At 49.1% G+C, this 20220-nt stretch overlaps 1 protein-coding gene across 2 annotated transcripts; it reads left to right on the top strand.

Annotated features, from left to right (window-relative positions):
* Nucleotides 1-870: 870 nt before the first annotated feature.
* ACVR1B (activin A receptor type 1B) lies at nt 871-19521 on the top strand. Of its 2 annotated transcripts, none has more exons than XM_069806183.1 (9): nt 871-1042; nt 10189-10428; nt 11603-11851; nt 13083-13313; nt 13702-13869; nt 14430-14586; nt 15105-15229; nt 15888-16018; nt 16214-19521. In XM_069806183.1, exons 1-9 carry the CDS (start codon nt 934-936, stop codon nt 16337-16339), a joined length of 1536 nt encoding a protein of 511 aa, XP_069662284.1. In that variant the 5' UTR covers nt 871-933; the 3' UTR covers nt 16340-19521. The 2 variants fall into 2 exon arrangements, with proteins under 2 accessions (XP_069662284.1, XP_009917648.2); XM_009919346.2 differs by lacking the exon at nt 871-1042 and adding an exon at nt 8691-9575.
* Nucleotides 19522-20220: the final 699 nt, after the last annotated feature.

The following is a 20220-nucleotide window of genomic DNA, read 5'->3' as shown; positions in this document are numbered from 1 at the left end:
TTGGGGTGCTCAGCCCAGGGTTTCGGGTGCTCTGCCCATGGTTTAGGGTGCTTAGCTCAGGGTTTGTTGTGCCCTGCCTGGGGTTTAGGGTGCTCAGCCCGGGGCTTGGGGGGCTCAGCCCAGGGTTTGTGGTGCCCTGCCCAGGGTTTGGGGTGCTCAGCCTGGGGTTTAGGGTGCTCAGCCGGGGCTCTGGGGTGCTCAGCCCAGGGTTTGGGGTGCTCAGCCCAGGGTTTCGGGTGCTCTGCCCATGGTTTAGGGTGCTCTGCCCATGGTTTGGGGTGCCCTGCCTGGGGTTTAGGATGCTCAGCCTGGGGCTTGGGGTGCTCAGCCAGGGATTTGGGGTGCCCTGCCCAGGGCTTGGGGTGCTCAGCCCGGGGTTTGGGGTGCCCTGCCCAGACTTTGGGGTGCTCAGCCTGGGGTTTAGGGTCCTCAGCCCGGGGTTTGGGGTGCCCTGCCCGGGCACGGCTCAGTCCCCACCATGCACCAGCTGCCCCAGGCCTTCACAGCCCCCTGCCTGCACCTGCCAGCCTCACGCCGCACACACCCCCTGCGCACACCCACCCACATCCCCCCACCCGCCCACCCGCGCCCCCTGCACACCCGCAGCACGCTGCGGGAGGGCGCGCCGCACGTGCCCCGGCGCCGCTCACGGTGCACACGCGTGCACGCTCCACACACCCACCCGATGGTGCGTCAGCCGTGTGCACACACACACACACACACCCCTGCACACAAATCACGCACGCAAACCACCGCACACTTCCCCCCCCCCCCCAATACAATTCTGTATCGGCCGACCCGCACCTCGCGGGCCCTCCCCTTTAAGAGGCCGTCCCCTTTAAGGCTTTGCCCCGCCCCCAGGCCGCGCGCCGGCGCTCGCCCCTCCCCGCAGGCGCTGGCGGCCGCTCGGCACCGAGGCCGCGGCCGCTCGCCATGGCCTCCCCCCCGCCGCTGCCACCACCCTTCTCCCGCCGGCCCCTGCCGCTTCCCGCCGCCCTTTTCTTCGTCCTGATCCTGGCTGAGGCTCTCGGCAGAGCCCGTGGTGAGTGGTGGCCCCCGGGTCCGGCCCGCACCGGGCACAACATGGCGGCGCGCCGCCCCGCCCCCGCCCGGCGCCGTGAGGGGAACCGGAGGCGGCGGGGAGAGAAGGGGGGGGGGGGGTTGCTGAGGGGAAACCGGGGGGGGAATCGTGAAGGGAAGCGGGGATCCATGGGGAGAATTGAGGGGGGGAGGCGATGCGGGGGGGCTGAGGGGAGCGGTGGGGGCGGCGGCGAGGAGCGAGCCCGGGCCTGGGGGTGAGGTTGGCCCGGGGGGGGCTGTGGGGTAGGTGAGGGGGGGGCTGAGATTTTAGGGGGGTCCTGGGGGAGGATGGAAGGGGGTGTGAGGGGATTTGGGGGCCTGGAGGTTTTCTGTAGGCTACGGGGAGGGCCCTGGAGGGGGGTGCGGACAGGCGGCTCTGGGGGGGGGCAGAGGTGGGTGTTTTCAGGCTGGGGAGAAGGAATAGGGGGGGGATCCATGGATTGGGGGGGTCCTGGGAGGTGGGGGGGGGGGTCTTTGGAGGCGTCAAGGACTTGGTGTAGGGTTGGGCCCCTGGTGTGGTGGGCAGCACCGAGCCCCCGGGGCGGGGGTCGAGCCTGGCTGGGGTGGGGGGCATTTGCCGGGGTGTGTAGGGGGTCTTTGAGCTTGTTTGGGGGGCCGTGTGTCCCGTCACCCCCCAGAGGAGACGGTTGTGTGTCTGGAGGGATAACAGCAATTGGGGATGGAGGCTGGAGAGCAGGGTCTCCTCCCGGTGCGGGGGGGAGTCCTGCGGTGCGAGGGGGATGCTCCCAGGAGGCCCACGCTCGCCTTGGCTTTGGCTGGGAAGAGAAATGGGAGTCTTCCAGCCTGTCTTCAGGAGAAAACGAAGGAAACTGAAATTTATGGGTTTATTCCCCAGGGTGAGGAAGAACTGGGAGGGAGGGGAGGTGTCTGTGTGTGTTGGGGTCCTGGGCGCGTGGGTCACCGGGGGTGTTTTGCGGCCCCCCGGGAAGTAGAGGCTTGGCGTGGAAGGGCGGATCAGCCCCCCGGGGTGGGAAGTGCCACCATGTTGTTGCTGAGCCTCCGTCAGACCTAACGAGTTTGTGGCCTCTTCCCGTCGGTTTGTTGACCCGGCAGAGGGGGGGAATTCGGCAGCCCCCCCATGCACCAGAGATTGCAGTGTGTGCTTAATATATAGCCTTTTGGAATCGGTGGTGGTTGGGGGTTTTTTTTAAAAGAAACCTTTCTAAAACCCTGTGCCTCTGGATTGTAGCAACTGTAAATATTTGTTTGGAGGGAGGTGACTGAGGGAGAACTCTTTGTTTCAGTTGTTTGTTCTGTGGCGATCCTTTTTCTTTACCTGGGGGGGGTGCAACCACTGCCACTGCCACATCTGGGGGAAGAGTGAGGGGTATCAGCTCCACGCTTTTGAAGAGATTGGCCCTTTTCCCCAGAGGTGGACAAGCCCGAAGCATCTCTGAGCATCCGTTGGCAGGGACAGAGGCCAGGCTGGTGGCCTCTCCAGCATCCGAGGCTTCACCACGCAGTCCATCTCTCTGTGGCTATCGGGGGTGATCGCTGCTTGTGTAACACAGGTACCTGTTCCAACAGGAGCCGCACTGAAACATTTTTTCTCCTCCCCAATCCTCTTGCCGTTTGTGTTATGTATTACCAACCGACTGTCAGAAGGTAATAACTTTGTGCGTGCAGATCTGGACTTGTTAGCTGCAGAAAATGGCTTTAAACCCCACTAGGGCGGTAGGTTAGGGGTGCATTTGTGAGTCCTATTGAATCTGGTAATGCAAATGTGCTTTAGGGGAGAGTGGCTGTGCTTTGTTTTAACCTAAAGTAAAATCCAGCTTTGGGAAGGTGGCTCAGCTTTTCTGTGACAAATGGCAAAGCAGGACCAAATGAGACTCATTGCACGTCCGCTCTCAGACTTTCACTCTGCATTTTATATACAGCTGGTGTTTATTTAAAATAAATAAATAAATAAACAGGAAAGGGCCAATTGACTGTGCGTATCTCCTGGAAACTCAGCCGACTATCAGTGGCTTTGATATTGGGCTCTGTAGGACTGGCTATTGTTTCCGCTCAGTAAGTGCTGTACGTTTTTGTTCACGCTGTCCAGTAAAAGGTGTGAGCTCAGCCTGGCTTCAAGGGCGTGAGGGAGCTGCATTTGTGGAGCTGGGTGCAGGATGGCAGGGAACAGGGACTCTAACCCTGTGAATTTTTTGCTGCTTGAGCAGCCATGATGCACACTCAGTGTGCCTCCTCAGCCAGCAAGGGCTGCCCTTACTATTGTGCTTTTTACAAGAGATCTTAACAGCTGCTTACTTCAGGGTAGGTTGGAAAAACATCCTAATTCCTGCAGCGCTTAGGAGTTGTGAACCTCTGTGTGCATCGGTAAATGGAGTAGAAAACACTCCCCCATGCTCCTTCCTTTAAAAAAAAGGAAAAGGGAAAAAAAAAAGTTGCCTCTGCAGTGATGGTTATAGGTTGGTTGTAGGTAAGCTTTGTTTGCATGCTTGAAATAAAGCAAAAGAATACTGTGGGGGGCAATCTTGGGCCAGCGGATTTTATTATTACCACCTGCTTAAAATATTTACCCGGTTAAATCAGGCAAACTCCGCATGGTCCATAAGTTATATCTTACAACTTTCCAAGAAAGACTTCTCTAACTGGAAATTAAAAACAGTGTCCAACAAGCATTCTTGAACTCCTTCAGCTCCTTGGCCAGACAGCTCGGATTTTTTTTTCCCTGGGTACGCCGTCCGCTGCCAGTAGTGGATGCTCCGGAAATCGCTATTGCGAAAGGAGTGAAGTAAAACGTCAATTCTCTTAACAGCAAGCAAAGTTCACTGGGTGTTGACCAGTGGAAATATGTTCTCCACCGCACAGCCAGCGCGGTTATCTGAGCAGACCAAGAAGGAATTGCTCATCTCGAGGGAGAACGCTGCGATGGTATTAGAGGGATGAAATGTTCACTGGTGCTGAGCTTGTAGAGTTAGACCCTCGTGTGTGAGCAGTCAGTCGTGCAGGGTGGGAGACCTCTTTTGTCCTTATTATTTAAGCCACTGTCTCTCCAGCCTCCCTTTTCTTTGATTGTGGACCCATATTTATTTTTTTTCATCAGAAAAGCAGACTTCCCTGCGCATTAAAGGCCCTTGACAAAAGCTTGCTTTTCTAGTGCTTGCTGCCTTCTGTGGGCTTCTTGGAAGTAACCTGTGGACCGCTGGGTGCCGGAATATAACTGCACATTAAACGACTTGTTACTTAGACTCTGAAAAAGCATGTGACAATTGCCTGAGAATACGCAGCATTGGTTTTAAGTCTTGAAAGCCACCAATAATGACCTGTGCATCTGCCTTGCCGTGCGGCTAGTTTGCAGGACTTTCTTCCACAGTACTGGTATGGTATGGGTGGCTCCTAAACTGGTTTCCTAACAAGTTAAAACACAAAATAGGTGTCAGACCAGAGCCTGGAGAGGGAGTTCGGAGCCATATGTCTGTTTTCTGAGTGGAAGAACAACAGCAGCAGAAACGTCAAGGCTTCTTCTAATTAACCTATTAATGATGAGACTCCTGTCAATTCGCTTATTTAAAATTCATTTAGAAGCTCTCCTTTTGTGTTACCTGAGTAGATGCAGGGAAAGTTCTTCACTTTAAAGGTGAGAGCACGTTCTTTCTGCCTTTTTTTTTTTTTTTTTTTCCATTCAGTGTATGTTTTCTCGTCAGCCGTGATGTGTTCATGTCAGGTTCAACCTGTGCCAGGGGACTGCAGCCAGCTTGAAAAAGTTGGGACTCTTGTTTCCAACTTTAAATATCCTAGTATAATTTTTAGTTTCTGGATGACTTGCGTGAAAGTGCTTTTTTCATAGTACTTTGTAGCTAATTTTAACTCTGTTTCATTTAGCAGCAGTGGGTCAGTAGATTTCATAAGCACCAGCAAGGAACAAAAGAAATGTTGAGATCCAAAAGTAGGAGGAGTTGATGGGGCAGCGAGATGTAGGAAAGATATTCAAGGTGGTGGTACTGTATCCACAGAAGAGCAAATCTATACTCATTTCTTCAGCTCCTGTTGTAAGGAAATGGGGGCCGTGTGGGCACCCAGAACTAGCCTTGCACTTGATTTTGGAGGTGGTGGGTGTAGGTGAGCTGACTGGGACTTGGAGAAAATACTGGTGTGCTATACAGGGTGGGCATTTTGGACTCGGACGTGTGCTAGATAAGGATGTAGGGAACCCAGTTGTTGACGCCAGGCAGCAGAAAAATCGAGGTGAATATAATGGAAAGTAAATCTTTGTTTTTAAAGTCTTCAGCAGATGTCTTTGAGTGTCTTGGGGTCATATGGTTAAAAGAGGAGCATGAAGGGACTCCTGGAACAGACCTCTGCTCCCTTGCCACAAGGGAATGGATTTTATTCCTAACCTGCTCTTGGGCAAAACACTCTGTGATAAAGGTTATTCTTTATTTATTTCAGCACAGCATATAGCGAAACACTGAAAGGTATTTCTTTCTTCCAAGCATGTTTACACATGTCCCTCTCTTCATTATAGCATCTAAAGAAACAGCAGAGGTACAAACCCAATTGTTTTCCATTTCTCTTGCTAACATTATGCTGCTGCAGCATTAAAACATCACTACCAGATTGGGTCTCATTAAGTTAGGTGCTGTACAGAGACATAATAAATTGCAGCTCCTGTTCCAGAGCCTTATAAAGGCTCAGAAGTCAGGGGAATCATTGTTCTTCCATCCTTGATTCAAACTGTTGAAAAAGAACAGCAGCTTACAATCTCTGCAAAAATCTGTTTATCTGGTAAATATGTGGGTGGTTATTGGCAATTTTACCAATGATCATCTTCAGGTTAATTATCTTAATACATCTTGATCAGGTAGTGTTTAGCCCTGAGAAAATGTCATTTTGCATAGCACAGCTTCAGGAGATTTTGGAAAATGTATTCCAAAAGGTGGTTAACACCATTACATTAGATTTTGCTGTGAAAGTTTCCCGTCTAGCTGCAGAGACATCTTGACACATGCAATCCTGTGCAAGAATAAATATGTGCAAAATGAGCTCAGATAGTTGCTGGGGAAAAAAAGAAATGTTCTTTGACTGTCAGAGCTTAATATTTTAGTCTCACGGGAGCCTGGAGCTCTAATCCATGGACCCCCACCTGTTTGTTTGGATTCATTTTGTAAATACGCATCACCTTTAATGGGGGAATTTGGTACAAGAGGGCCTTCTCTTGTTTTCCTCTCTGCTGTAGTTAATGCAAAGGGATACTGATACTTCCATGCCCCTGGTTCCTGCTGGGAGCAATACTGCTGCTGCCTGTAACCCGTGACCCTCGCTGTGTACCTCACGGGGAGCAGAAGCAACTCTCGGGCTCAGGGTGATCACTTGAAGGAGTACCCGGCCCAGCAGCCGAGCCCTGGGCTGCATTAGTTGAGGATCAGAGAGAGTTTGTCTTTTGGCAGTGCCGACTGACCGCTCTGGTTTTTAGGAAGAGTGGTGAGGACCCACACCGGGCTGGCTCGCTCCTGCGATTGATGTCACGACCGCCTGCACTCTGCCTTGGATTAAATCACAGTGAGGGTTTGCTTCAGTGTAAATACGAGCCTGATCCATCTCTTGAGTGAGAAGAAAGCTTTCATTCTGAGGATCTGAAGCTTAATATTAGGCTTGTTTAAACAGCTTCTTTAAAGGGTTGGGTTTGTCTCTGAGCAGAATGTCAGAAAGAGTGTGCTGAGCAGATAGAGCAGACTCTGCTGCCAACTTCTGCAGCACCTTCCATGCAGACTCATCCCCAGGCATTCTGCGAGAGGGGAACTCACCGCCCCAGCAGTGTGAACTGCTCTTTGTTTTCCTTTGCCCCATCTATTTTCTTCAGCCCAGTCAGTTTCTTTTATTAAGTAGATTATATGTTTTGCTCGATAGGAGCTTTTCTTCCCAAATAAAAAGAATGCTCTTGGCATGAAAAATGCCTTTTTTTCACTCCTGTCTCCTTTTGCTTAGCCCAGGCCTCCTCGGCTGTTCTCAGGAGCACCCGAGATGCCTGGCGGGGGGCTCTGTGTACCTGTCCATTTTCTGACCCCCACCCAAGGGGAAACAACAGTTGCTTTTTCCTGGCATCTGGTGCTACTGATATGAGAAGAATTTTCCTTTCTGCTTAATCAAACTTGAAATGCTGGACCAGCGCAGGTTGCCCTGTAATTCTGCTCTCTGACGGAAGCTCCCCAGTTCCCGGCGAGCCCCGGTGCAGACAGGCCTTTCCTCCCTGGCATGGCCGGTGCCTGCAGGAGTGGGGCCCTTCTCTCTGCAGCACTGGCAGCCGGCGGTAGGTGATGCTTGGGGAGGATATGGCTGTAGCGATAGTAGACGTATATCCTGAGCGTTTTCATAATAAAAATAAAGACAGAGTTGACTTCTGGCTGTGCAAGGGAGGCTGGAGCTGGACTTCAGCTTCTACCCGGGGATCTGACCATCTTTCCTAAAATTTGAGAGTGCCTACCTGCAGCCTAGAGGTTCTGGACAAGAATATCTGGAAAGTCTCTTGAGGGTCCCTCATGAAAGATATAGAAAAGTACACACGTCTGCTGAAGGCTTCATTTTCTTTGTTCACGCTGCTCTCCTTACCATAGGGGGTTTTAAGGTGCAAACATAAGAATTGCTGTTAAAAAAAAAGCAGTTGTCTCAAAGGGGAGAACATCAGCCAACACCACCTCAAGGTGAAATGAGGCTGTGCTCTGTGGGGCATGCCCCTCCTTAGCAGGAAACTTCTGCTTTCTGTGCAGAACAGATAAGGATCTTCTTACTCTGTCCCTGTGCACTGGGGCTCTGGTATCGTACCTTGCAGGTAAACTGATTTCTTTTTTCTTTTAATTCTACAAATGAAACTGAGCAGATACAACCAGCTCCTCTGCTTTCCTTCTCAAAGGCATTCTTAGTTTCAGGCCACATACTTCAATAAGAAGTTTACAAAACCAGTTTTATTAGTGCATTGAAGTGTTTTGTTTACTTCTGAGCTTCTGGAAGCAAAACTGCTGTAGCCTCTGTCTTGGGTTTGAGACCTTAGAAATGATTATAACAGGAACAAAGTTCAGTTTTGCTGTATCTAAATCAAGGTGAAACATGTGGTTTAAATGTTTTTAATTTGTACCTTGAGTTTTTGATAAAGTAATAAAGGAGATGCTTTAAAACACTATTTCCTTTTAAGTATACTTGAAGGTAGGAATGCGCCCTGACTGCTCTTTCCTTTCTCGCGTTTTTGTAAAATCTCCATTATAATCAACCCTTGTCCCCCCCAAGTGTGCGTATTTTTCAGAAGAATTGTTTTCTGTGCTCTGCTGACCACTGGAAAACTCTGTACTCGGAGCTGTTTGTTGAGTTGAACATTAGTGGGTTTTTTCCTTTCATTATAAAGTTTCCCCTTAAAAGCTGCATAATTGATGGGTATGGTGCTCTCAACCCTTCTCAATACGGTTCAATCTCAGGGTCTGCCCTGTCCATTTTCTATTCTATGTCCCTTTTCCTTGGCCTATGCTAAGCATATAATAATAATAAGCTATGTTTGCTCATGATGCTTTTTAAAGTCGTCTCACTTAACAGCTCTTCTGGGTTTTTCTGGCTTTTTACTGCTTCTGCCGTTTTGAATCTGTTGGTTCAAAACTCACCGGCATCTGCATTTAGCCTGTCTGAAATACTGCAGCCCGTCTTGGAGCTGTTAAGTAGCTCACAACAACAGCTAGGAAATGAAGAGCACAGTGTCCAGAGAGAATTAAGTGAATAGTAATGCAATTAGCCTAACTGATTTACCTAGGACACTGGTGATAAGGGATAATGGGTGTCTTCCTCCTAAACGAACCCTGAGGTTGATCAGGACCTGCTTGTTTTTCGTTAAGCTCAAGGTAACATGCCCCCAGCAGCGTAATGCTCCACTGTGCTTTGGACCGTGTACTGGCTGGGAGCTAGAGGCTCTTCCAGTGCCATGAATATCCTTGAATGCTGATGCTCCTTAAATCTGCTGGTTGCCAGAGATGGCTGAGGGCTCAGCATTTCCATTGCCCCACGGGAAGGTGGCTGACACACACACACGAGTGTTGACGGTGACTTTGGTGTATGACTTTAGACCGAGAGGATGCAAGCAGACATAGAGGATTTAGCTGTCGGACTGGGGAGAGTTAACTGTGGCGGTTGTATCTTTTAAAACACTTCTTCAAACTCTCTCTACCTGAAAGACCATTTCTGCAGCGGGTAAGTACATGTTTCTGAATCCCTCCGGGGAGGCTGAAAGATCTGATGAAAGCTGAAGAAAATACTGCGTGCTGCTAAACAAGCCCCACCCTTCTTCTTGACATTGTTGTATTCGCTCTTTGTTCCCAAGGATGGCGATGCCTGGGGATTTGCTTACAGTTTTTCAGGCAGCTTGAGAAAAGCACAGTGACAGCTGGGAGGCGGAAAAATGTGGGAATCTGCCTTGGACTTTCTCCTTCGCTCTTTACCCAAATAATCTTCGTGGAGAGCAGGCAAAAAGCCAGGAATTTATTTGACCCAAGGTAGTGTCTCGGATCAGGAAAGCAGTTACTAAATAAGTGGCTGATCTAGTTGGGTGTGGCATGCTTGGCTTGTGTAGTCAGTTTGAATTGGTTTTGTTTTGGCATCTGCCAACTGTTTGTTGTCTCCCGTGAGCTGGGGTGGTCGTCCCTCGCTAACCCGTAACGGGCAGCTCATCTTCGGCGTAGCTGAGGAAGCCTGGACAGCGAGTTTGGGTGAAATCAAGTCTGTCAGTTTGAGTAATTGTTGTTTTCAATTTGAATTCTGACCCTAGGTTGGGTTGGGAGTGGATCTCAGTAAAATCTAGCCTAGTTTGCAGAGATGACTTGGGTCATCACTGTTAGTGGTTGCAACAGGGGCAGGAAAAAGGGCTGTCTGGACAGTCATCTTCTGGAAAGGCTCCTCTGCTTCCACATTGTATTTTGTGCTTAAATTGGGTTCTTGCGGGTCTGAAATACTCTGAGTATGACTTGTTCTGTTCCTAAAGCCAGCTCTTCCTGAGCCTAAGAATGGCCCGTTCCTTCTGAAATGGGGAATTTAAAGAAAGTTTTCTCTTTTTTGAGGATTTGGTCTCCAGTGAGTTTTAAGAAGGTGGTCTTGGTTTGCTTTCTGCAGCTTTGACATGTTTGTGCTCCGACTGCAAACAAGCAAACTCCACGTGTGAAACGGATGGTGCGTGCATGGTCTCGGTCTTCAACCTGGATGGTGTTAAACATCACGTTCGGACCTGCATTCCTGAAGCAAAATTGATTCCTGCTGGGAAACCCTTCTATTGTCTGAGTTCAGAAGATCTGCGTAATACTCACTGCTGCTACTCTGATTTTTGCAACAAAATTGATTTAATGGTTCCCAGTGGTGAGTAGAGAGCTAAATAAATGGTCTGTTTGAAGTGGGGAGGAGAGAAGCTGTCTGTTTGGGATTGGGAATAAGGAGTTCTCGGCCCTGTTTTCACTTCTTCCCTTAGGTTGCTGTGTGAACTTGAGCGCTAGGTTTATTTCCTTGATCTGTAAAGTGGAAATAATAACAAACTACTTCAAATTAAAATGTGAAGTTGCTTGAACTCCCCTGTGGCCGACAAAATGTCACCAGATGATGAGGTTGTACTTTAGGGTAGGAGAAGCTTCCAAAGTCTGGGGAATATAAGCTTCTGCTGCATGATCCTCTGTGCCTGCAGTGGCCTGAGGTTGGTGCGTGTTCCCTGGGCACAGCTCGGATCCCTTTTCTGGCACTGGGTTGCGCTGTAGCCTGCCTTTTATCGGATAGAGTGGCTTTCCTTCTTCTAGGACTGCAGATCTTTTCAGTGATGAGGCACAAGTATGGGAATGTTGCAGCAGCTTCAGAGTAAAGTGTGTGGGGTGGAGGGGTGCTCGGATTCTGAATACACAAAGAAGCAGCAGCCCTGCCTTTGAGTGAGGGTGTGGGAAACGTCTGCATCTTTCTAATTCCTGGGACAGAGAGGGCATGTGGTACTTCCTCATACCTCGTTACTCTCCGTTTTGGGCTGTTATTTAGTGGGTCGTATGAAGACTGCAGTATACATTTTACTTGGGTGCAGTGGGGAAGTCTTATCTGTTCTCAAAAAGACAAATAATTGTTGTCTTCAGGTACGAGTCTTCACTGGGTGTTACAGGGCAAAGGGGAGAGAGGGAGAAATGAGTCCTTATTGACTGGTGTTTTTTTCTCCCACTTGGAGAGTTCAAGTGGAAGGCAAAATGCAGGCTGTTCTAGCAAATTTAGCCCAGAACAGGCTCCTGTCCTCTTTTAAATAGCAAGTGCCAATAAACCCTGATCCCACAACTGAAGCACCATCTTATTTGGGGGGTTTTAGCTGTAGTTTGCCTGGTGACTTGATCAGTCCCATGTTAACGCTGTTACTTGATGTGTCCTCTGCCATCCTGGAACAGCAAGCTAAAATTGTCCAGGCTCTGAGAGGATAATTAAAACACAAGAAGAAAGTCCTTAAAGAATGCTTGTGAAGGAGTGATAATTTTCTAAAAGTGTCTGGTTTTCTCCTCCCTTTCCTCTCAAGGACACCTGAAAGATAACGAACCCCCATCGAGCTGGGGTCCTGTGGAGCTGGTGGCAGTGATTGCCGGACCTGTCTTCCTTGTGTTTGTTGTCATGATCATAGTAGTCTTTGTTTTTCATCACCACCAACGAGTCTATCACAATCGTCAGCGGCTGGACATGGAAGACCCCTCGTGTGAAATGTGCCTGTCGAAGGATAAGACCTTGCAAGATCTAGTCTACGATCTCTCCACCTCTGGCTCTGGCTCAGGTATTAAGATATGACTGGAAATGACGAATGAGAACTTGTAATTGTAATGGAGTAGTCTGTTCTGGGCTCCTGGTTGCCACAGCTTTGCACAGCTGCGAGCCTCTTGCCTCATCAGCCCGTTCAGGTTGCCCTGTCATGAGTAATGTGGAGGGCGTGTTTTAAATTCAGTCATGCGGTAGACGCTATAGCCACAGCCCCCGGTCAGTGTTCAGTGCTTAGGCTAGTTAAGAGCAATAGTTCAACTCCTCCTTAACTGCTGATGTGTAAAAATAGTTTTGTGTAGCTTTCCTCCATTTCTGCAAGAGGATAACTCAAACGGCTGCATCTATTTCAAATTTAGCCCTGGAACTAGATGTCGGTTGGAAACAGACATTAACTGCTAACCTGTGGGTTGTTGGCTTTCAAAAGAGGATGCAGGATGTCACCTGCGTCAAAGCTGGCAGGAAAATGGGAACCATCCCAGCAGCTGAAAATTTTATAGTGTGCAAATACTGCATTTGCACAGCCCATTTCATCTCAAAGAATCCTTGGGTCTTCCAAAGTGAACAATGTCCACTGTTCACTTCTGTAGCACTTAAATCATCTCCAGAACAGGCAGGAAAGTCATAGTTTTATTCATGACTTTGAGCTATGAAAGCAGTTAGGTTAAAAAAAAAAAAAAAAAAAGGTATTTTGCAGCAGATGGAAACTGTAGGATAATCCACAGAGGGAGAGAATATAGCAACCTGATATTTGACCAGGGAATAAACCTTTAGCACCACATCTGCTATATATAAAATGTTTTGGGATCTCTTCTGTACGTACTCTCAGCAGGTGAGCTCTGTAGTTTATGTAAGAGGTGGCAGCTATGTTAGGACTCCTTTTTTTAAGGGAACTTCTGGGGTTTTACTGCTTTTTAGCAGAGTCTGTCTTCAACGAGTTCCATTCTTTGCATATTCAGGCTAAAGTTACTTTGATCTTCCATAGAGCAGAAGTTCCCCAACTGCTCTGTGCCTAATCACTGGTGGTTTGCAAGCTACTTCAAAGTGATATGCAGATGCTGCCCAAGCAGCCAAATGGCACATCCTACGCAGGAGCTACCACCATTTACTGGTTTGGGTCTTGCTTAGGCTGCTGGTTGTTATCAAATGTAGAGCCTTCTAGGTTTGATGATGCTCTACTTCAGACTCTGGGCTTTCAGGAGTTTCTTTTGCTGTGACAGGCATTCATTCCTCCAATTTCTTGTCCGTAGGTTTGCCGCTTTTTGTCCAACGGACTGTGGCTCGGACGATTGTCCTTCAGGAGATCATTGGTAAAGGCCGCTTCGGGGAAGTGTGGCGTGGCAGGTGGCGTGGAGGTGACGTAGCTGTAAAAATCTTCTCTTCACGTGAGGAGCGTTCCTGGTTTAGGGAAGCAGAAATATACCAAACCGTTATGTTGCGACATGAGAACATCCTGGGATTTATTGCTGCAGATAACAAAGGTAAAAAGTGCCCCAGTCCTGAGACCAGAGACTTCACCAGCGTGCAGTCTGCTCCTGGGACTTGCATTTCTTCACTTGGATGTACAATTAGATGGTTAAAGAAAACTGTCAGCGTGCTTTTCAAATAGCTAGGTATTTGAATGTTTCTTGCCAAAAGATGGTAAAATTACTGCTGTTGTTGAGAGGTGCGATGGTGCATTAGCTGTACCTTACAAAGTTGTGTTTTGCCTTAAAGTTCTTTACCTTATTTGCCCCCAGGTTGGCTGTTGAGCTGTAGCCTTACCCAGCAGCTCTTCTCTGTACCAAAAAGATGGGGTGCAAAATGCTCGATGGTTGTGTGCCATCCCTGCATTGTATCTGTCTGAGCACAGTCTCTTTCCTGCTGCAGATAATGGAACATGGACTCAGCTGTGGCTCGTCTCTGATTACCATGAGCATGGATCTCTCTTTGACTACCTTAATCGATACACAGTGACTATCGAGGGGATGATCAAGCTCGCCCTGTCTGCTGCTAGCGGGCTGGCCCATCTACACATGGAGATTGTGGGCACTCAGGGTAAGAGCAGGGTTTGAAAAGGTGCTGGGAATTCTTGAGGGGAGAATAAAGCAGAATCGACGAATGTGATGTGCTGCACAGAAAACACTGGCTGATTCAGCCCAGATTCATTTGGTCAGTATTGACTAGAAATAGAGTGATTGCTTTGGCTGGATGCAAAGTGGGTTAGCTTTGTGCTAGCTCCTGGGAGTTATATCAGCATTTCGCATCCCCATCCTAAAATTGGTGCTACTTGGGTGGGATGTTAGTGCAGGCGGCAGCAGAATTACAAACTCCTTATATCCACATCAACATGTCTGATGCCTGGGACGATGGGAGTTGATGTCCCTCTTGAGGCCTCTGGATGCTACTGCATCAGCAGTGCCTCCGAAGCGTAAGTGGGGCCTTTGCATACCATAGGCTGTCAGCACTGCTCTGTGCTTCAGTGTATCCAAACAGGAAAATGTGTTGCAACGCTAAGAGTTTAACTAACGCCCTGAAATCCGGTACAGCCTCTGCCAGTGTGACTAACAGATTTCACCAGACCTTGACCCCCGCTACTTTTTATTTTGTTCTGTTAGGAAAGCCTGGGATTGCTCACAGAGACCTGAAATCCAAAAACATCTTGGTGAAGAAGAATGGCACATGTGCCATCGCTGACCTTGGTCTGGCCGTCCGGCATGATTCGGTTACGGATACGATTGATATTGCACCAAATCAAAGGGTCGGAACCAAACGGTAGGAGAACAGCGTTCTTGGCCAGCGTTTGAAGGCGTTGGAGTGTGACTAGCAAATGGTTGAGCTGCTGGTTGAGCACTGCTGAAATTCTCTGTCTTAAGCATTTCCAAGTGTCTCACAGAGCGTCATCATTGTGCCCAGATTGATGTTGAAGGGACGTCAGTACCTTCGTCTCCAGGTGCCATCAAGCTGAGAGGTGTAGGCCAGCTATGTAAACTCAGCACCAGGGAGCTCCTATAATACTTGACAACAAGCTTGGCATTCTCAAAACCCTTTTGGGGCCTGCTGCCTGGAGCCGGATGTGCTTTTGGACGTTTTTACCTCTTTCCCAACTTGCTATTCTTTTTGAGTTATTTCATTCGCTCTATTAGACCATGGGGCCCAGTTCTGTTCTGATTAAGGCTGTGTAGAGCAGAGTTTTGTCTGCTGGGAAGTGCTATGTGGGAAAACTTGCCATTTACTGTTTTCTGGAGAATGCCCTCTCAAAATTAACATGCTGTTCCTTTTCTGTTCGGCAGATACATGGCCCCTGAAGTCTTGGATGAAACCATTAACATGAAGCATTTTGATTCATTTAAGTGTGCCGATATCTATGCCTTGGGCTTGGTCTACTGGGAGATTGCTCGAAGGTGCAATGCAGGAGGTAATACCCTGTGTGTGCCCGTGCCTTTGGCTTGGCTTGCTCCTGGGTTTCCCAGCCTTGGTGTTCCTGTTGATCAGGTGTTGGTGAGGTTTGAGGGACCCTGGAGAACAGGGCTGCGAGACGATATGTCCGTGTGTGTTGCTGCCGAGGGAGTTAATAGGAGTGACCCGCGACCGCCGTTAGGACTGGCCTAGGTGGGGAAGTGGGGGTTAATGCTCTGACTGGTGGCTGATATTCCTTTGGGTGGATTTTAAGGAAGCAGCGGTGCTGATTTGGTGGGTGACTTTCTTCCCCTGAATCGGTATAAATGAGTGTCTTGGCACATGCAGCTGCAGGCAGGAGTGCAGCACCATTGTGCATGTGACAGTCCTGCTGCCTTCATCTCAGTCGAGATTCGGTGACCCTGCCTCTGTGCTGGGAGCTGTTGATCGCAGCACGCTGACTCTGTTCCAGTTTGGGCAGCTGCATTTTGTTTCCCTGAATTTTTCTTGTAAACTCAAATCCCAGATTCTTCATTTCTGTTCTAAATAACTGCAAAGTGTTGACGCGTCTCAGCAGTGAGTCATGTAGTCCAAACCAGTATCAGTCTGCCTTCAGTGAGCACTGTGGTGATGACCCGTTCTCCCAGGAATTGCATTTCCCCTTCTTTGCCTTTCAGGTATCCACGAAGAGTATCAGCTTCCGTACTATGACCTCGTACCCTCTGATCCTTCTATTGAGGAGATGCGGAAGGTCGTATGTGATCAGAAATTACGGCCTAATATCCCAAACTGGTGGCAAAGCTACGAGGTAAGGTCTGCTTTCATCTTCACGTCCCATTCCCCCTCAATAAGGTGAGTAAAGAGTAAGTACTGTAAGTTGAGCTCCAGTCTTAGGAGGTTTGGAGGCTGTTATCAGTGTCCAGCCAGGCAGCAGCAGCCTGGCAGACCGACTTGGGGTCGGGGGAGAGGAGAGCACTGACATCTGCCACTGTTTCTTGCCTAGGCACTACGGGTGATGGGTAAGATGATGCGAGAGTGCTGGTACGCCAACGGAGCGGCTCGACTCACCGCCCTCCGCATTAAGAAAACCCTCTCACAGCTCAGTGTCCAGGAAGATGTGAAAATCTAGGCTCTGAGCCCCAGCAGGAGGAAACTGCACACAAGCTGCCATGCTAGAGTAGACGTGTGATGGAGGCCTACCTCGTGTTTCTGCCCAATCTACTGCTACCAACCAGACAGCGTGACCTACAGGCTGCTAGGTGGGGTGACAGAGCCTATTGAATTGCTCTCTTCCCTGCTTGGGTATGAAACAATCAGAAACCTTTTATGATCACCTCCTGACAGCGTGAAGACTTGAGAGGGACTTAACCTGAGGGATCTCAGCCATGATTGTAACTCTTGTTTCTTTAATGGAAATCCCTGTAAAGTTCAGTGCACGCAGTGCACCCGTTGGCAGTGTTTGAGGCCAGGGTGCTAGGTGCTGGGAGTGGGAAGGGAAAGGGAAGGTTTTCTTGCCGTACTCCGAGGATTTTTCCAGGGACTGGCACGTTAATGCAGAAAAAGCATTTGCAAAACAAATGGTGCTCCCTTCTGAGAGGCTGAGCCTGAACAGTTTATCAGCTTCATGAAACCTTTTCCCTCCTTTTTCTTAAGCTTGAAAAATTCTAAGTCAAAAACAGAAATCTGACTGGCTGTCAGTGTGCGCAATGGTGTATGCATGCGCAAGGTGCGCGTGTCCCCTGTGCCTGTTCATCTCCTTCCGTAGACGTGCAGTGTCTGCCCGTAGGGTGGCTCATCTCTGTTCGTGCTTTCTGTGCATGTGCAAATCTAGAGTGTCCTTTTTTTGAGCTGTGCGCGCTGGTGCTCTCCTTGTTGAATAGTGAGCATTGTCTAGCTTGGACAGGCTGCTTAAAACAAGATCCTTAGCTCTCCGATGGGTGCTGTGGCCTTGCTGTCCATATGCCGGCTGCAGGAACTTCCCATCAGGTTGCCTCACTGCCACCCCCTCCCTTTTTTAAGACAAAACAAATGAGGAACTGATTTCACTCCTGGAATCCAGGTTTTTTGTCTTGAGCCCCTGGGATTTGTAATTCTTGGTAGAGTGGAAAGAGAGACCCGGGGCGGGGGGAGATGCCACGGAGCTGAGATGCATGTCAGAGATAGAGCAGGCACTGCGCCAGGCTGGAAGGAGACCAGGCCATGGGGAAATGCAGGAGACCGTTCTCATAGGAATGCCAGTTCCTGAGTCCACCATCCAGGCACCCTCACAGGCACGCTCAGCAGCGTGGGGCCTGAGCTGCAGGGAGCCGGGTGCCTGGGTGTGCCCTGCACCTCCCGAGAGGCACTCGGCGCCTGGCAGGATCTGACAGCGGGGTGTGGGTTTGGAAATCGATGTCCATCTTTTTAATATACATATATAAATATCTCATAATCTGGAAGTGGCTGTGTATAACTTGTGGGGTGGGGGGAACTGCATGAATTTTCTTTTGATTAAATGCCGAATCAGGGTGAAGTAGAGTTGCTTTGACTGTTGTCTACAGCTGGGCCTAGCAAAAATGGAAGTAGCTGAGGGCTGAGTCTGTCGTGCTGATTGCAGCATTAATGGCAGTCTGGGAAGTGCCGTTCGTTTGGTGGTTAGGTCAGTATCTACGGTATATAACTCTGAAGCCATAACTTTTAACTGGAGTGGTTTTGATTATTTTTTTTTTTATTATTATTATTTTATGGGAGGGTCTGGATTTTAACTTTTTTTAATATTGTTAATTCTTTATAAGAGAAGAAAAACAATCTATAATTATTACCTCTTGACCTGTTTGTTTGTAAAGAAATCACTGCAAAAAAAGAAAAAAAACCAAATGCACACAGCTCGATTTACACTGGAACTGTTTCTACTCAAACCTTGCGCCTGCTCTGTAAGGTGAGGTTTCATCTCTGCTCCGGCCACCGGGGTTAACTTTTTTTTTTTTTAAACACTCTGTTCTTGCTGTCTGTGTATCTGTCCATGTGTCCGTCTTCCCCCAGACTCCCTATCTTGTCTGTGACTTTGTGTAAAGTGAGGAGTGTGTTTTTTGCATTGTGTTTGGAGCCATTTTGCATCCTCCCGCAGAGTTTAGCGGTCGAGTGGTGCAGAGCTGTCATGGGAGGGCCAGCAGACTTTGGGCTGGTTCGTGGAGCAGTGTGGAGTGTACGCTTTGTGAATGTACAGCTTCCCTTCCCTTTCCGATTTGTTCTGACTCGTGTCTCAGCCAGAGGTTACCCTGTGTGTCTCCAGTACCGTATGTCCCTTAACCAAACCCTTCTGCATTTAGAAACCAAGGTGGTGGGCACTTCACAGGTACCCTAAAGACTCTTCAGCTGCTGTAACAGGACCCTGGCGATGGCCCATCCCGGCAGGTTGGGGAGGAAGTCTTAGCGACTGTGAAATAAACTGCCGTAGGAAAGCCCATCACGCCGGTAGGTACGTCTGCTGCGCGCTCCTCCGTGAGCACTGTGGGCTCTCGTTTCCAAGTACGAGTCTCCCGTCCCTGTTAACTGTGCAGGCTGCTTCTCGAGGACATTAAATCAGCTACGTAATTTGCACTGACTCTCTCACCCACCCCTCCAACTGTAGCCACACATGCATCTGCCTCAGCGCTAAACCAAACAGCAGACAGCGGAGCGGTGTCAGACCAGATAAGGTTAGAAGGGGTGAGGGCAGGGCGACAGGGTATCCCCTATAAGCAGGATTGCAGAAGAAGCCTTGTTTGTAGAGAGATGCCATCATGAGATGGTCAAAACCGAGGAGGAGGATCCGAGATGGGAACGCTGACTATGTAGCATTTATACAGCACTTTTCATGCAAACATGTGCCAGGGAGGTGCAGTGCTTACTTAGCTGACTGGTAGCAAACATAGGAATTGCTGCCCAGCTCAGAGGGGGCTGCAGCAGCTGTGGAAAAAAATGCAACACTACAGACAGTTCAGGACAAGAGACCGACGCCGCAGCAGTTCAAAACAAGGAGGGGAGATGTCAGATACTCGAGGGCAAATGGTGTTGGGGAGAGGCAGAGGTACGGAGCTTGTGCTTCTCATCTGTGGTGCAGGGTTAATCAGTGGTACGCTGGCTTCAGAACAGATCTCTTGGTACTTATCTGCCCCTTTTATTTGTTTGGTTTTGTATATTTTATTAGAAATGGACTGTAAAATAGCCACTTAGACACTTTACCTCTTCAGTATGCAAATGTAAATACAATGTAATATAGGAAATCTTTTGTTTAATATAAAACAAGGCTGTCGATTTCTGCTGTACATTATTAAAAGTTTGTTTTATTCACGTGAGGTGTTGGAGTCTCTCGCGGTTTGCTGCAAAGGGTTAGCCATGGCATAGAGGGGTAGGAACTGAGTGACAAAGACTGGCAGAGCTTACAGTCCCCCAGTCCCCAGAGAAGCATCGGGGAGGGGGTTGTTCATCCGCAGCTAAAAAAAATCTCCCTGGGAATCCTGCTCCCCAAATCGTCCACTGTGCGCTCAGGGGATGTCTTGATGGTAGCAGAGGTGAGGTGAGGATGTGGCAGAGCGGGATTTCCAACCCACACAGGGACGAGCAGCTGAAATCGGGCCTCCCTCTCTGAGGGGACAGTAATTGGAAGCAGGAGGGGGTACGGCAGGCAGGTCCCCGAAGCATCCCCCTGGGTTTCTGTACATGGAGCTGCAGCTTCAAAGAAGGATAAATCTTAGTCCAAACTGCCCAGCATCCCTATAAAATCCTGTTTGCTTGGAGGGCAAGCAATGCTGTGCAAACTACCCCCACTAATTCTCCCTAATTAGAGCCTCCCGTGAATGAGCATGTTGTGAGCGGATCAAGGGGAAAATCCGTCGGGGGCCTGGTGTCCCCCGTGGGCTCAGACTAATGGCGTTGGTGGGGAAGGGGGAGCTGCCATCTGGGCTCGTCCCTCCTTGGTTTCCAGCTTTGTCTGCAGCTCCTGCCACGGCCCCCAGGAAACTCTAACTTCCTCCTGGAAATCGAGGCAGC

Source organism: Haliaeetus albicilla, chromosome 18, assembly GCF_947461875.1.
Source record: "Haliaeetus albicilla chromosome 18, bHalAlb1.1, whole genome shotgun sequence".
Lineage (NCBI taxonomy): Eukaryota > Metazoa > Chordata > Aves > Accipitriformes > Accipitridae > Haliaeetus > Haliaeetus albicilla.
Note: the sequence above shows the minus strand (reverse complement) of the source record. Positions and strands in the feature narration are given on the sequence as shown.

Bases quoted from the DNA above. Each gene is read 5' to 3' on its own strand.
- ACVR1B (XM_069806183.1), top strand. From the start codon at position 934: ATGGCCTCCCCCCCGCCGCTGCCACCACCCTTCTCCCGCCGGCCCCTG. The intron at 15,230-15,887 runs GTAATACCCTGT...TTTGCCTTTCAG, and splicing joins TCGAAGGTGCAATGCAGGAG to GTATCCACGAAGAGTATCAG. The intron at 16,019-16,213 runs GTAAGGTCTGCT...TTTCTTGCCTAG, and splicing joins ACTGGTGGCAAAGCTACGAG to GCACTACGGGTGATGGGTAA.